General features: G+C 47.5%; 2 protein-coding genes across 8 annotated transcripts in view; one reads left to right on the top strand and one right to left on the bottom strand.

Annotated features, from left to right (window-relative positions):
- Window positions 1-2,857, top strand: part of Nt5c2 (5'-nucleotidase, cytosolic II) — a 79,299-nt gene extending 76,442 nt beyond the window's left edge. For all 6 annotated transcript variants that reach the window (XM_028776205.1, XM_028776220.1, XM_028776232.1 and 3 more), the window contains 4 exons: window positions 1,305-1,356; window positions 1,475-1,535; window positions 1,658-1,834; window positions 2,462-2,857. In XM_028776205.1, the coding sequence (XP_028632038.1) occupies window positions 1,305-1,356; window positions 1,475-1,535; window positions 1,658-1,834; window positions 2,462-2,695 (524 nt within the window). In that variant the 3' untranslated portion in view covers window positions 2,696-2,857. The remainder of the gene's footprint in view (window positions 1-1,304; window positions 1,357-1,474; window positions 1,536-1,657; window positions 1,835-2,461) is intronic.
- Window positions 2,858-12,908: 10,051 nt separating this feature from the next.
- The window catches only part of Cnnm2 (cyclin and CBS domain divalent metal cation transport mediator 2), a 117,308-nt gene continuing 114,898 nt past the window's right edge, over window positions 12,909-15,318 (bottom strand). For both annotated transcript variants that reach the window (XM_028774231.1, XM_028774240.1), the window contains 2 exons: window positions 14,433-14,617; window positions 12,909-13,851 (listed from right to left, as the gene is read on the bottom strand). In XM_028774231.1, coding sequence (XP_028630064.1) covers window positions 13,642-13,851; window positions 14,433-14,617 — 395 coding nt within the window. In that variant the 3' untranslated portion in view covers window positions 12,909-13,641. The remainder of the gene's footprint in view (window positions 13,852-14,432; window positions 14,618-15,318) is intronic.

The raw sequence follows: 15,318 nt of genomic DNA, 5'->3' as shown, positions 1-15,318 counted from the left end.
TCACACAACTCTGGAGTATATGCGCAAGTGTGTGTGTGTGTGTGTATGTGTGTGTGTGTGTGTGTGTGTGTGTATGGCTCAGATTTTCAAAGCCCTTTGAGGTAGTATAGAAAGTTTCTGTCCTGGGATGAGTTATAGTAACAGTTTGTAAACTAGGACCTCCACTTCCGTCTGTAGCCCAGGCTTCTCCAACCATAGCCCGCGCTCTCCATCTTCCTAACACTCTGTGATTCTGGGGCAGCAATGGCTCTGAATGCTAACAACCTGGTATTTGTGAAGACAGAGGCCAACTTATACTCTTAAGTTGAGCCACCCAGTGTGTATTATGTGGTACCCGCCCTTAAGTTGGGCTACAGGTGGCTGCATAAAGGCATCTGATAGGCGGGTTCTCCATCTAGTCCTAGTGCACCTCTCACTGTGGTAAGAGTTACCAGCTCTCCCAGCATGGCCTATGTTGATGAGAACTCTGGCTCCTCTACTCAGAATCTGCATGCACCTTGGGCCTTACTCTCCCATATATGAAAATGGAAGGGAGTATCTGCTTCCAAGTTGGCCTCAACTGAGATAGTGTAATATAAAGAAAAGAGAGACGATGGTCTGTGACAGAGCACAATAGGAAAGCTCTTCTTGACTGTAAAGATGGTAGAAGTTCAATAGATAGATTAAGGTGTGATTCCCTTGGGAGCATGTGGTTGATGCTGCCCATACATTTTACACTTCCTGCCCGTGAAGTGCAAAAGTCCAGTTGAGCAATGACTCTAGACAAGACACCTGATTCTCAGTCCTTTGCTCCAGAGTGTCGGGGTTTAGTGGGTAAAGGTGCTCACTGCTGAGCTCGACCGGGGCTCAGTCTCCAGAATCCACATGGTGAGAACCAACCGACCGACCGACATCCACACACTGCCCCCCGACTTCACACATGCCGTGGCATGTGCAAGCCCATACACATCCTCACACAACTTTTTTTTTTAAAGTCAAACTATCACTTTGGTGTCTGCATCCAAGGGGTTAAAAGTTGATCATTTGGAAGCCCAGAATGAACACACAGATGGGGTTGTAGGCTGTGGCTGTAAGTAAGAAAAGGCAGTTGAAAAGGAGACTGTGGTGTTCGTTGGCAGAGCCCACGCGGGGTGAAGGAGGCACAGGGGATTTATATATGACATCTATATATCATTGTCCAGGCTATACTTTTTGTCATATCTGAAATTTCAGTAGTTTGAACATCATTTAAAAGCCATCATTTACAAGGTACTTTTGCTTGATTTGTGTAAAACATTTTCTTTTCCTTTCCAAAATTTAACTAGCACTTTTTGAAGAACTTCAAAGCTTGGATATTTTCTTGGCCGAACTCTACAAGTAAGTTTCCCAGATCCACAACTTAATGCTCCAAAATCTACCTACTTCTCCAAGAGTTGACACAGGAGTAAGGTGTGTTCTCTTAGAGGTCTTCACCATGGTTTCCTCTTGTCCCCAGGCACCTGGACAGCAGCAGCAATGAGCGCCCAGACATCAGTTCCATCCAGAGACGGATTAAGGTATGCAGATGAGATTTGGGAAAAAACATGGGAAGTCAATTGTCTGAGACATTTTCATGTTTGATTATTCAGGGACTTGTAGCCATCAAATAGTTGCATAAGCTGAGGACTTTTTTTTTTAGAAAGTAACTCATGACATGGACATGTGCTATGGGATGATGGGAAGCCTGTTTCGTAGTGGTTCCCGGCAGACACTCTTTGCCAGCCAGGTGATGCGCTATGCTGATCTGTATGCGGCCTCGTTCATCAACCTGCTGTACTACCCATTCAGCTACCTCTTCAGAGCTGCCCATGTCCTGGTGAGTGACGTTATTTTTGACAGTTAAGATGTACCATAGAGGGGCTGGAGAGATGGCCCAGTGGTGAAGAGCATTGGCTGTTCTTCCAGAGGTCCTGAGTTCAGTTCCCAGCAACTACAATGGTGGCTGACAACTGTCTATAATGGTATTTGATGCCCTCTTCTGTCATACATGCAAATATACATCTGTATAGAGCACTCATACGTATGAAGATGTGCCATAGAGTTCCATCTGCAGCTAGCTTTGTGGAATAGCACGGGAGACAGTGTGTGTGGAAGTCATGAATGGCTTATGTGATTAGTAAGGAAATGATACACCACGGCAGGCACTTACTGACTTAACACTACCTTCTGAAGTTCAACTGAACAGTGAAGACTTCCTCTTTTGAGTAGGGTGTGGAAGACTCCTTTGTTAGTGCTAATTGAAGTATTGAAATAAATGTTTTTATATGTATGTCCTGATACTGCTGTTGCAGGACTGGTGAGGGAAGGATGAAAGTAGAGTGTAAGGTTTTCTATTGCTGATGTTCATGCTGTGGGAGTGAGCTGCCGCTTAGGTGTTTGTGCTTGGGAACCGAAAGTGGTTTCCTTTGCTCCTCCTGCAGCCTGAGTGTTTGCTCCGTTCTAGATGCCGCATGAGTCAACGGTGGAGCATACACACGTGGACATCAACGAGATGGAGTCTCCTCTCGCCACCCGCAACCGCACGTCAGTGGATTTCAAAGACACTGACTATAAGCGACACCAGCTTACAAGATCCATTAGTGAGATCAAGCCCCCCAACCTCTTTCCACTGGCTCCTCAGGAGATTACACACTGCCATGATGAAGATGATGATGAAGAGGAGGAAGAGGAAGAATAAGAAGGCAGACTAAAAACCCCGAGTACCCATCAAGTCTGACGGACTCATGGGTCAAGGGGTGGCCTTGTTTGGATTCTGTTAGGGACGGTGGGAGGACTCCATCAGAAGTCCTGGAAAGTTTGGAAAGTTTCTGAAGGCTTTAAATAATTCTAATCATAGCTACTTCAGTTTTGTGTATCTGTTCTCTGCAGATGGTTTGAAACTGTATAGGAAGAACAGGTAACGTCAGGTGGAGCGCACGCAGACAGCACCATGTGGCTTGTGATGGTTTTCTGTGTCTGTCGTCGTCAGCGTGTCATCTCGCTGCAGGAAGGTAGTAAAGGGATTCAGAGGAGAGCCACAGACGTTGTGTACAGACTGTACCATTGCTCAAAGCCACACTTGTCAGTGCATTACAGTGCCGTTCATCAGTGGAGGAACACACGCTTTCATTATCGAGTGTAGTCAGCCCTCTGTTGAGGTCAAGTTTCCTTCCGTTAGCTTTTGGGTTTCCTCGGTGGCTGTGGCAAGGCTGCTGCTGTGCTGGCCGGTGCCTTTGTGGGTTTCCTTGCTATAGGGTGATTCTAGAGTGTGGGGATTTGAATTTGACACAAAAGTCCTTCTCCTTGCTACATTTTTTAAAGTTGGTAGCACAAATGCTTTTTTGTTATATAGAAATAGTCCTTTTGGGGAATGTAGCTGAAGAGTACAGAGGAGCAAGTTCCTAGAACAGCAGCCACTGTTGCAGCTAGAGCTGCCTTTAGCACCATGGCCTGCAGGAGCATCCTTCTCCCAGCCAGAGGCGGGCAGGCTCTACAGCAGAAGGTGCAGACAGAGTCAGTTAGTTCACCCGACTGTGGGGATGACTTCTTGCTCTGAGTAAAGCCAGAGCCTGTAAGCACAAAGGCTGTGGCTGCTCTGCAGCGCAGGGCTGTCCAGTGCAGGGCTGTCCAGTGCAGGGCTGTCCAGTGCAGGGCTGTCCGGCACTTGGACTAGTTCACAGCTTCTTGCTTTAACTTTCAGTTATTTTCTTCCATTCTTGGTCCTGGTCACTAGGGTACTGGCTGCTCTAGGACTCGGTAAAGTGTATGTCTTAATGCTGACCTTGGCGCTCGTGTAGTAGAACTGTCAGCCGGCATAGCCATTGCTCTTCAAATGGCTTTAGGGTTGGTGTTCTTTTAAGGGAAATGCATTTTCAAAATTGCTAACTATATCTGTATCACTTTTAGTTTAAAAAAAATGCTTATATGTACAGTGTTTCATAGGTATAAAGATTTTTTTCACTGAGTTTTTAGGCATTTTTTAAAAAAAGACAAAGTTTCTTTATGTAGCCCTGGCTGTCCTGGGACATGTTCAGTATGTAGATCAGGCTGGCCTTGAACTCACAGAGATGTGCCTACCTCTGCCCCCCAAGTGCTGGGATTAAAGGCATGCGCCACCATGGCTGGCTTGTTTTACAGTAATCATTTGAAAGGTATGGAGCATAGCTCAACAGCTCGGCCAAGGCCTGCAGCTGCACAGCTTCCCCCACTTTAGAGTAAGGCGTCCCGCGTACCATGTGTTCTGACTGGGATCTCTGGAACATAGGCGAGGACAATTAGTTGTCATCTCTGTTTTTTAAAATTTAGAGACTATCCTAGCCACCCTAGTTACTAATCATACCCATTTAAATTGACATTGAGAGCGTTTCCTACTTTGACAGTGTTAAGCTTTCTGAAGCTCACATTGCCTCTGCGTGGCATGTGACAACTGCAGTGTCACCTTGCATTAGTGCAGTCCGTAGAGCAGAGGTGGACATCACTCCACTTGCTTTCTGTGTTTTATTGTACTGTGTGGATACAACAGTTTGACTGGTGAGATGGCACTGTCGGCCGGCTGGGACAGAGAGTGAGCACTTCAAGTGGCTGTGAAGAGCACATAGCAGGAAGAACTCCTGTTGAGTCAGTTTTCTTCCGTCACCAGAAGGACCTGCTAACGAGCTAGGGCTCTGTGAGAGACCAGCTGGTGACCTCGCGCACGCCCCCGTGTGCTGGGTGGTCTGTCCAGGGCAGGTGACCGAGCAGCTGTGACTGGACATTTCAGACTGCAAAACATGAATTGTCTGTCGTCAGGAAACTTCTCCACTGTGTTCTTAAGTCTGAATGATTTAGAGGACAGAAATGGCAGCCCTTCTGTCACTCTTGGGAATCTTTCTTAGGGATTCTGAAAACACTCCTCAGTTTCCAGCCTTTGTAGAACATCAGAATTCAAGAAACCTTTCTTCAATGCTAGACTGAGCTCCCAAGACTGGAGTGTGTGGCATTAGGGACCCCGGTGTTCCCAGCCCCACTGGGTCTAACAGCCACGGAGGCACTCTAGGAGAACATTGAGTGTCTCAGAAACATCTGAGGCAGAGAAAATTCAGTGTTTATTTTATACCCAAGATTTTCTTTTACCAGTAAGCACAGATCTGTAGAGCTCTGTGGAGTAAGCTAGCCCCCTTCAAGTTGTTCTTTAAATTTTGTTTAAAATAGAATCTGAGCTACAAATCTTTTAAGTCACACTGTCTATGTGCAGTTACATTTCACATTTAAAAGTAGCTTGTCCCTGTTTAGATATTTATAAATCAGACTTGTTTGTTTAACAACTTTAAAATCCTGCAGTTTTTCCAAGGCTTCTTGGGCACTTTTAAATCCTCTGCTTATTCACCACAAATAGCCTGAGATACACAACTGCATATTACGTCTGTATTAGGACAGGAACTTCACTCACATTCCATGCTACGGAAACTATTTAACCTCTTTCTGACGGTGGGAAAACGGGAACTATGATCAGCCTCCTTCCCCATGTGGTTTGAGAGTTAGGCCCTCCATACTTAGTTTCTCATGGCATTCTTTCTTGGTGACTAGAATTAGCTTCTCTTACAGTTTTTCCTCAGAGGGAATGATTTCTAGTCATACGCTTGGGATGACTGAGTCTGGAATCCTTACCAAAGATGAAACAGTAGCACGCACTGTAGTAAGACACATAGAGGAGTCATCTACACACGTGCGGCAGCCAAAAAACAGAGCCAATGATTGCAGACCCGCATTGCCTGCCACACACCTCTGCTAACAGGGACACAGCACTTAACCGTCCCACTGCTGTCCAGAAATAGCAGAAAGCAGATCTAGAAGAATATTCATGTACAAGACACACAGCTTTTCTCCTTGTCGCTTTCCCCTGCTTCTCGACCTATGGTGACAACAGTGTGATGAAGATGTCTGACAAAACAGTAATTGCAAGAAATGAAATGTTGCCATGTGCCATACCAGCATGTCAGTCAACAAGAGACCATGCATACTATGGTGGCCCCATAAGGTTATGTTGTCTGCTGATGCACCTGTGAGTACGCATGTCATGCTGCTCCCGTGAGGTCGCCTCATGACACATTTTTCAGCACACATTCTGTGAAATCATGTGATGCATGAGTGTACACAGTCCCCTAAGCTCCTCTTAGAGCCAAATCATGAAACTACACCCGACTCAACTCCAAACACTCATCTCAGACTTGGATACCACATGTCTAAGTGATCGGTATTTTCCAACTAAATAAAGTTTCCAGTTTTGAGCCTGGCCACTTGAGGTTTCTTCCCATGTGGTCAGTACCCAGACTCCATCTTGTCGCTAGAGTAAGAGCAGGGAGCTGTCTGACACTCAGCTCTTCCCAGGGACTTTAGGTGAGGCCCGGTACTGTACACATTGTCTCCATGGAGATAGCAACTATCCTTCAAGCCTCAAGTTCAGAGAGTTCACAACCAAACCTTCGCAGTGTTGACAGGTTTGCTAAATGGCCATTCCTTATTGAAAGGAGTTGTTGGCTTTTCCAGGGAGAGGGGGCTTCAAGACAGGGTTTCTCTGTGTAGCCCTGGCTGTCCTGGAACTCACTCTGTAGACCAGGCTGGCCTTGAACTCAGAAATCCACCTGCCTCTGCCTCCCAAGTGCTGGGATTAAAGGCGTGCGCCACCACCGCCCCGCATAAGACAGGGTTTTTCTATGTAACAAGCCCTGGCTGTTCTGGATTCACTTTGTAAATCAGGCTGACCTTGAACTTACAGATCCATCTGTCTGAGATGTTCTGAGAGTTAACCTTGGGTTTGAGTGTATGTAATTTAAGCATGTGATTGCCAAAGTCTGACATAGAAATGGGCTCAGTCCTGCTTGTGTCCTGTGCTTTCAGGACCTCAGAGCCACTAACACCAGCAGGAAGTACTTCACCACAGCCCAGCATTTATTCCCCTTCAGGTCATCTGCCAGGACAAAAAATGGCATGTCTAACTTAAGACAAGAGCCATACAACTGATTCCTTTATCCTAGGACTTATAGGAACGTTCATACCTGGAAGTTAGGAGCACAGATACAAGGCCCTCAGCAGGAAAAATCACATAGCAAAAGAGTAATTAGCAATGTAATTCAACTTTTTGGACTTTAATGAGGGATATGTCATTAGATTGCACTGCCTTCAAGAAATGTACACTAGGAAGGCGTGTAGCTCAGTGGTAGAATGCTTGCCTGGCATGTGCAGGGTTTGATCTCCAGCACTGCAAAGGGGAAAAATACAAGTTGCCCGAAGTAATGCCAGGTTAGGAAAGTTCATTCTGCCACTTTCTCTACTTGTCTTCTTTCTGCTTAGTATCTGTTTCCTTGAAGCACTGAGCTTAATAAAACTCAGAAATGAACAGGCACAGGAGTGTAACAATGGTACAGGGGTCCTCACAGCAAACTATGCCATACTCCTTGGTGTATTTTCTAGTGCTCAGCCATCTCAAGGACTGTCTAGATGAAGATCCAGCCACAGCAGTTAGCACAGAGGGCATGCACTGTGGCCATCTTCCTGCCCTGATGCTCTGTGCCCTGTATCTAGGGGAAGTGAGCTGGACTCTTGACCAGGACATAGGTGCGTTCATTCTCCTGCCAGGAAACAATCAGACAGATGGATTTTAGTCAGTCTTGTCAATATGCCACTGAAATGGTCCCACACAGGACAAGTGTTAGGTAAAACAGATGTCATGGTCAGATGCAGTAGGGACTCTTGAGCCACCAGAAGCTTGATTCTCAGAGTGGGCTTGTTTGGAACGTAAAGGATTTCGGAAAGGGGCAGTCAATTAGTTGATTCTCCAAGCACCTTGAGACTCAGCCAGAAGATGTTGTGGGTCTTGTCACCCAAGTGGCAACAGAAGATGAGGGTCATGCTCAATTACTGAAGAACATCTAATATGCCTCCCATACCTGTGGCCTTGTGTCACTTGAGGGTGACTCACCCATGAACTGACTTTCCTCACTGGTTTGGAGGACCTAAATAGCCAGTTTTCATCTTCAAGAGCCAACTGAGAAGAAGCTTCTACAAAGAAGCCTTTGTTACTGCCAAGGAAAATCTAGTTTTTCCATCTGCCTAGCTGCTGTGTGTCACTAGGCAAGTCCAATGGATACTTCTACTTTTTTCTAGGGAAGAGCTGGTGGGGGCAAACCTCATTCTTTGGAAGAACATCCCCAGAATCAGCTGTACTAGGCTGTGATCTGGAGGTACTCAACTTGCATTTCTGTGGACATGAGACTTTGCAGTGTCTGTCCAGAGGAGGTGCCCTGATGTGATCAAGCTTTCCCACCAGTGAAGCCATGTCATCCGGCAGGGGGCAGGGCCGAAGGAAACAAAATGGTTGGTGTTACACAGAGGAAAGAGGGAACACACAGCTGCTAAAAGTGTGAACAGAAAATCATTTATCTAAATAGAAATAAACAAAACCTTTTAAAAACAATCACAAGATTTACAAATAAATTGGTACAAATAAATAGGTATTGTAAATCTACAACATTTGAATTATAAACGCATTTGTTATGACAGCTTGTGAAGTCTGTGCATGTGACCTGTGTTTAGCTTTCTGTTGATGCCACTGCTCAAATGCATGAAGTGTACGCCATGATCCAGTGGGTACAGCTGCAGAGGGAAGAAGTCAGACAAAGCAGGGCTTGCTTTAGGCCCAAGGAAATGTTGGTAACTGGGCCATAACACCAAGAAGAGGCATATTCAGAACCTAGATGGGCAGCTTCCATTGCAGATAGATTCTGCAAGGCAAGCAGTAGAGGCCATCATTTGGGGACCAGGAAGGTGATCTGGCTCGGGTGTAGATGAGGAAGGAGGCTCTGGTCTCAGCCATATGCTACTACTGCATAGGGAAGAGACCAACCACCAAAAACCCACTTCTGCAGCAACTCATGGAGACATGAGAAGAGGCTCTACCTCCACCACCTCCCAAACTGCCCATCAGGAATGGGTGGGATAAGGCAATGAAGAAGCTGGTGTCAGAGCAGCAATATGGTTTGTTTTTTCCTTTTAAACAAAAAATACCACCACCCTCTCACCCAATAAGGGACAACAGAACCCTGGGCTCAATGGATGAGGGGCTTCAAAACAGTGTCTTAGTCACATGATATACTAACGGTAGAGACATATGTACATAATAAATAATATAAAATAAAGCATATACATTTGTGGATTTAAAGGACCGCAAAACAAGAAAAGTCAATAGGTTGAGACTTCACAGTAGACCTGACATGGGTAGTAGTGAATCAGAAGCTAGGCGGGGGCTCTCTAGGGAATGAGTCTTCATTTCCCTTGGTTCTAGAGGTCTGAGACCCTAGCTGTTTGTAAGAAACCCAAGTCTCTGAGCAGGTGCTCAAATCTGTCAGGCCCTTTTGTTAATTCTCTTTAGGGCAACTCTGGGAGAATCCAGCCCCAGAAGAAAATCTGCGTGGATCAGATGTGAACAACATCAGAACATGCCCTTCTAAGTGCAGCTAGACAGTACCATGATACGTCGTCATCTGAGAATGTTGACCCACACCTTTCCTACCATCTAGCTGTATACATACAAACTCCTAGAACCGACTTTCGCCATTTTGATATTGCTTCAAGTACTGCCTGGCATTCCCCATCAAAAAGCACTTCAAACAACTGCAGTTGAGATGTCTCAATGGCTCTGGTATAAAAAGGTTGCATGAGCTATGTCAGCCACAGGGAACTAAGAAACAAAGGTCTCCAGATGCTCACTTTAGCTGCTGTGTATGGATTGCTCCCTCTGCCTGACTGTGGTGGCCATGGGGATGCAGGACAAGTGGGGACTCTCCAGAAGGAAAACCAGTAAGTTAGCATTGATTCCAGGAGGAGGGTGCACAGGTGCCAGAGGAAGGCTTGCTCATCCCAGGCCCAAGACAATAACAGCAGCTCAGCCTCGGAGACTGCTCGTCCTTCAACCAGAAGCAAATGAACCTCAACACGATCATCTTTCCCACCAGTCACTCAGACACGGAAGTAAATGGCCCTGAGGTATTCCAGTCCACTGAGTAGGTTCCTCACTGATGAATTTGTATGGGAAAAACTTCCAAATATCCCCACAATCACTTCCATATTCACCTCAAAATTCCTAATTCTGGGCTAGCCTACAACTTACCCAGTTGTCCTTGTTGGACAGAAGCACCACAAGCCTATGGCCCAGAATGGAAACAAACATAGCCCAGGAAAGAGCCTGGTCCCTCAGAAAAAGGGCACACTGGTACCTAAGTAGCTAAACAGCCATGAAGCCCTTCACAAGAAAAGCAGAGAGGAGTCCTGCCAAGCCACAGGGGGTTAGACTACATGGTGTCCGAAGAAGCCAACCCTCTCAGCTTGCTCCAGGAGACAAGATGTGTACATTGCACCAGTCCAGAGAGTTAACCTGCTTGGGTTCATCCCTGGGAGACCTCATCCCCTGGGTCCAGGCATAGTGACTGGCAGCCTTCGGGGTAGGACAGAGGTGCTTGTGTGTTTTCACTAGCCAGGACAGTCACCCAGCACCCACTTGGTTTTGCTCCTTAACCCCAAATAACCTGCAGGCTGAAGTTCATGGTCCCTGCGTAACTCAAAATCCTGTTGCTCCATTTTCTAATGTGTTTGGAGCTGCCATGTTTTCCTAGATTTGGAAAAGCTGTTCCTTTAGCTGTACAGAACTGGGGATGACAAGGTGACTTTTCACAGTTAGTGTTCCGTATCAGTGTGAAGTTCTGCACTGAACACTTGCACACGTTTCTTGCAATAACATGAGAAAGTGGTTTGTGGCTCAGCTCCCTTCACGTGAGGTCAACTATGCCCACAGAGAGTATGAAACAGGTGGCACCTTCAAATCAGGAACCAAAGTTTAAGCTAGTTGACTAGCACCCCAATACTCACGTATGAATGTCAGGATTCTGTTTTCCTAAGACTATTAGAGTTTGGACTTGCCTTATGGACAAAGGGTAGTGAATGAAGGGCCCTCATTAACAGTGACAGTGTCCCAGCAATGTCTGCACACACGGCATCCAGTTCTAGGTGCTGTCCTGCCCTCTGGCTGGCAGCAGAGAAATGGGCAGGCCCATAGCAACCAGAACTCACGAGGCCTGAGTCTGTCTTGCCTGACCTCTCCCCTCCATGTTTGCACATACAGCAGCCCAGGAGGGTTTTACGGGCCAGAGCTTCAAGGAAGGAGCCACTGTACATGGCCACTCTACTACTCGACAGTCTCTCTTGGCTGGGAAGCCCATGGGGTGAGGCCAGAGATGGTATGTGCCATCCCTAGCCAAGATCCACTCAGAGGGGCAAAAGAGCCAGTGTTTCCTTCAGTTGTCTCAGGAGTCGGCTTGGGAGGGGGAGACTTGGAAACAGTGTTCACTCAGATGCAAGCCCTGTTTGAAGACTGAGACTTCTCCCCAGGGCAGGCCACCTTTGAGGAAAAAGGAACAATTCTGAATTCCTGGTTATTATAGAAGTAACTAGTCAAAGGTAATTAATTAGTTCATTAATGGGAAATGAACAAGAAGCTGGCAGGCAGGCCACAGCCTCCATCTTTGAGAGCCCCTTCCTTGGCGTCTTTGTTAGAGAGCTCTACAGTTAGCTGCCACAGCGGGCGGCGACCGATGCTGTCCCAGCTCCCTAGAGTCCTGCACCTCTGGGATCCATGAACAGTAAGGAGAGAGGATGAACGGGCTTCTCTTCCAGCAGCAAGGCTGTCTGAGGCAGCTGTGCACCATGCCTGAGAGGCTGACGGAGAACACTTACCACCAGAAAGCCTCAGCTGGGCTCCTGGCTCCTCAGGCCTCAGGGAGGGGCAGCTAGAAGCTTGGAGGTGGAGAGGCCCTGCCCTGGCCACACTCAGGGAGCTCACATCTGCACGCATTATGCTCATTATTAAGCTGATTTTTTTTCACCTGGATGTGTCTGAAAAGGGGATACTCACAGTGTGGGTTCCCCAGGGTACGAACTTCATCCCAAGGTGTCAGTAGCAGGTTACTCAGCTCCTTTAAAGGCCACTCTCAATGACCCTCCACTAAGTGTGCCAGCCTCTCTCAACACACACACACACACACACACACACACACAGAGAGGGGTTTTCAGTCATCAGCTATTCATCAAGAGATCAACCCAACATGTTACCCTCCTGGAGTCCAACCTGGGGTTAGCAGACCTCCTACCTGAAGGAGGAGGCTGACGCTGAGCCTGAGGATTCCCTGTGCAGGAAGCCCAGGCACACAAAGGCTCTCTTTTCCAGCAGTGACCTGGGTAATGAGAAGCCCACTGAACACTGGCCAGGAGTTCATTTAGTGTATGAGCATGGCCAGCAAATGCAAGTAAGGAACCACTTACGCCACCCAAGCAGTGCCTGCCAGCGTGAACTTCACAACACATGGTAAATTTGGTATTAAAGTAAGACGGAGACACACACAAAATGGTCACAACACACATTTGGTTTCTGAATCCATTCGGGGTCAAACTGGCTCTGGCTGTATGGGTAGCTTTCTGGCGTTGGCCACATCTGAAGCAGGAGACACCTTTGAGCAGGGCCACTGCCACTTCTGAGCCCCACAGCCCAGGGACAACATGGGAGGGGCGCTTGGCTCTACGGAAGGAAGGGTATTCCATTAAAAACATGGGTCTAGAGATGCCTACGTACACTGCCCACCTCCCGCCCCACCCCGCCCCATTCAGACATTACACAAATCCCAGCAGGGTCCCGTAGCCACTGCCACACCACACGCTCATTAAGAAGCCCCATGGAAGCTTGCCATTTGGCACCTGTAGCAGCAGCTTGGGTTAGCAAGAGTGAGGGGTGGGAAAGCGGGAGTGGGGGGCTAGTTATGTCCCAGACCACCCAAGGTTACAGGAATGGGGGATGAAGTCATTGCCTCCTACCAATGATAAACCATAGGTTTAAAATTCATTAACATTCATTTTGGTGATAGAAATTCCTTAGGCTGGGAGCAGGATCACATTCCCAAGCAAATGTTAACCCTTCCTGAGGGAAAGGGGCGTGGTTAGACATCATATTTTCAAAAGGACACTACGTGCAGAGAGGGCACCTGCAGCTTCTGCCGACACCCACAGGGACGACAGATTGGCACGTTCTGCAGTGACATGATTTTTCTTCATTCATCCGTCAAGTTCGACAGCGACACCCACTGGGCACAGAGGAAAGGTCCCTCCTGGGGACAGTGGAGGAAGGCCGCTAAAGGGGCAAGTCCATCCTGTTAGGGTCACATTGTGGGGCTACAGCAGAGTTAGCTCAGGAAGACCAACCTCAAACTCTGCAAAAGACACTTAAAAACAAAAAACATGATCTCTTGGAAAAAAAATAAATGTAACAATTTTTAAATTCATGCAAATTGAGGGATGAAAGAAACGATAAAAGGTTCTGAAAAAATAAACATGATTCTATTTGGGCAGAAAAAGTTTGTCTCCGAATTCTTGAAAGCCATGCCCCAGCTGTGGATGTCACGTGTCCAGTTTCCATCCCTCCCCAAGCCGTCCTCTGAGGCTTCCAGGGAAAGGGGCAAAGTCTTTGGTCTCAAGGCTGTAGGACGCAGCATGGCAGACAAGCTCACACTAGTGGAAGTCACGGTCAGACCGAGTTCAGGACGGCCGAACAAGGGGGCCCGAGGGGCCCTAGATGGCGCCTTCACTGTGCAGGCTGTGGTTGGCCTTGTTGTGTGACACACAGTTCTGTTCATTGAGCAAGTTGGCTGTCTCGTCTGGCAAGCCGTCATGTAGCTCCGTAAGAGTCAATTCAATTTTAGTGTTTTCACTGTCTGAAGACTGAGGCGTTTTGTCCATCCGGGACGCCATCAAGGCATTTTGGTATTGCTGTCTGGAGATCTGGGGCCAGAAGAGGACACAGAAAACAAACCGAGAGAACTTATTTTTAGGTTCTCTTGTCTCTTAACACTGCATCACACACCGAACACCCCAAAAGGCCCAGAGAAAACAATCCCTGGGCGGAGACTGAGCCACTCTGAAGTTCACGGTGATTCCAGAGATCCAGTCAGCTCTCACCACTTGACCCATCGATACATCTTGCCTCTTACATTCAGAGACAAGAAAAACAGAGATCAGCTTCCATCAGCTAAAGCCGCTCGGGTCTCCGAAAGATGTCTAATTCAGGCTAAGGAAAGACCCTGTGTCCAGGGCAGAGACAACCTCAATGCTTTCCAGGCCAAGCAAGGGAGTCACCACCCACGGGCTCCAGAGAACCGAGAAGGGCTCTGTCAGAGCCTCCTCCTGTTCCCTGCCATGGCCACGTTTGCTTTGGGTGCTCATGGGATGGAACCGAGGTCAGTGTGTTTCTCAACATGTGCTGGGCCAGGGAGAGGGAGGTGGGACGTTTTGACAGCGAAGAGGCAGCTGTCAGGGAAGTGGCTATACCTGTCAGGTTCAGCCACGCGGCCCTCCCCACTCACCTTGACGAACTGTAGGTCGGAGAGGGCTCGGACTGAGTAATCAGGGATGTAGACTTGAAGGAATGAAGAACTGAGCTGGTTGTTGCTGCTCCCCAGGGTTGGTGTCATAGCGTCAATCCGGTCGCTCCGACTGAGAGAGTCTGAGTGATTCAGACCACAGGGGCGAGGAGGTGACTTATTTTCACCTACAAAAGGGAGAAAGACCAGCCTTTAAAACACTGTAGGTATGGCCACTGGAGAACACTTGCTCGAAATAAAAAGCAACCACGCAAGCACCCACGTGTCTCTCCTGCAGGAACGTGCAGCTCAGCTGTGACAGACCAGGGTATAAAGGCCAAAGCTCTGTAGAAAAGCCCAGTACACGGACGCTACCCTATACTAACAAGGACCATAAAAGGCTCTGCAATAGTCTTTACAGGAGCCAAAAGAAATTATCAAGCTCCCTCTGTCTCCTCTGCCTCTTAGGCCATCAGCCAGCTCAATATGCCATCATGCTAGGTGACAGGAAACCCTTGAGAGGCCTGCCTCAGTGTCTTGGTGATACGGGTTTCTGCAGTGAGCTCCTTGGAGCAAATGTTCAGAAAAACTGAAGGGAGAAGTACAGAAGAATCCACGTGCTCTTTCTGTCAAAGAACATTCCTCATAGCTTTTAAAAACATGTGTGACTCTTTCGCCTGCAGTGTATGGATTACATCGAGTGCCCATGGAGTACAGAAGAATGCTGGAACCCCTGGAACTGGAGTTTTTAGCTGCTCTATGGCTCTAAGAATTGAACCTGAATCTCTCTGGAAAAGCAACAAAGTTCTCTGAACCCCCGAGCCATCTCTCCAGCCCCCTATTCCTTGTAGCTTTAACGATGAATTGTGTTAAAGATAAAATACCAGTT

This window comes from Grammomys surdaster, unplaced genomic scaffold, assembly GCF_004785775.1.
Source record: "Grammomys surdaster isolate TR1022 unplaced genomic scaffold, NIH_TR_1.0 66, whole genome shotgun sequence".
In the NCBI taxonomy this organism is placed as follows: Eukaryota; Metazoa; Chordata; class Mammalia; order Rodentia; family Muridae; genus Grammomys; species Grammomys surdaster.
Note: the sequence above shows the minus strand (reverse complement) of the source record. Positions and strands in the feature narration are given on the sequence as shown.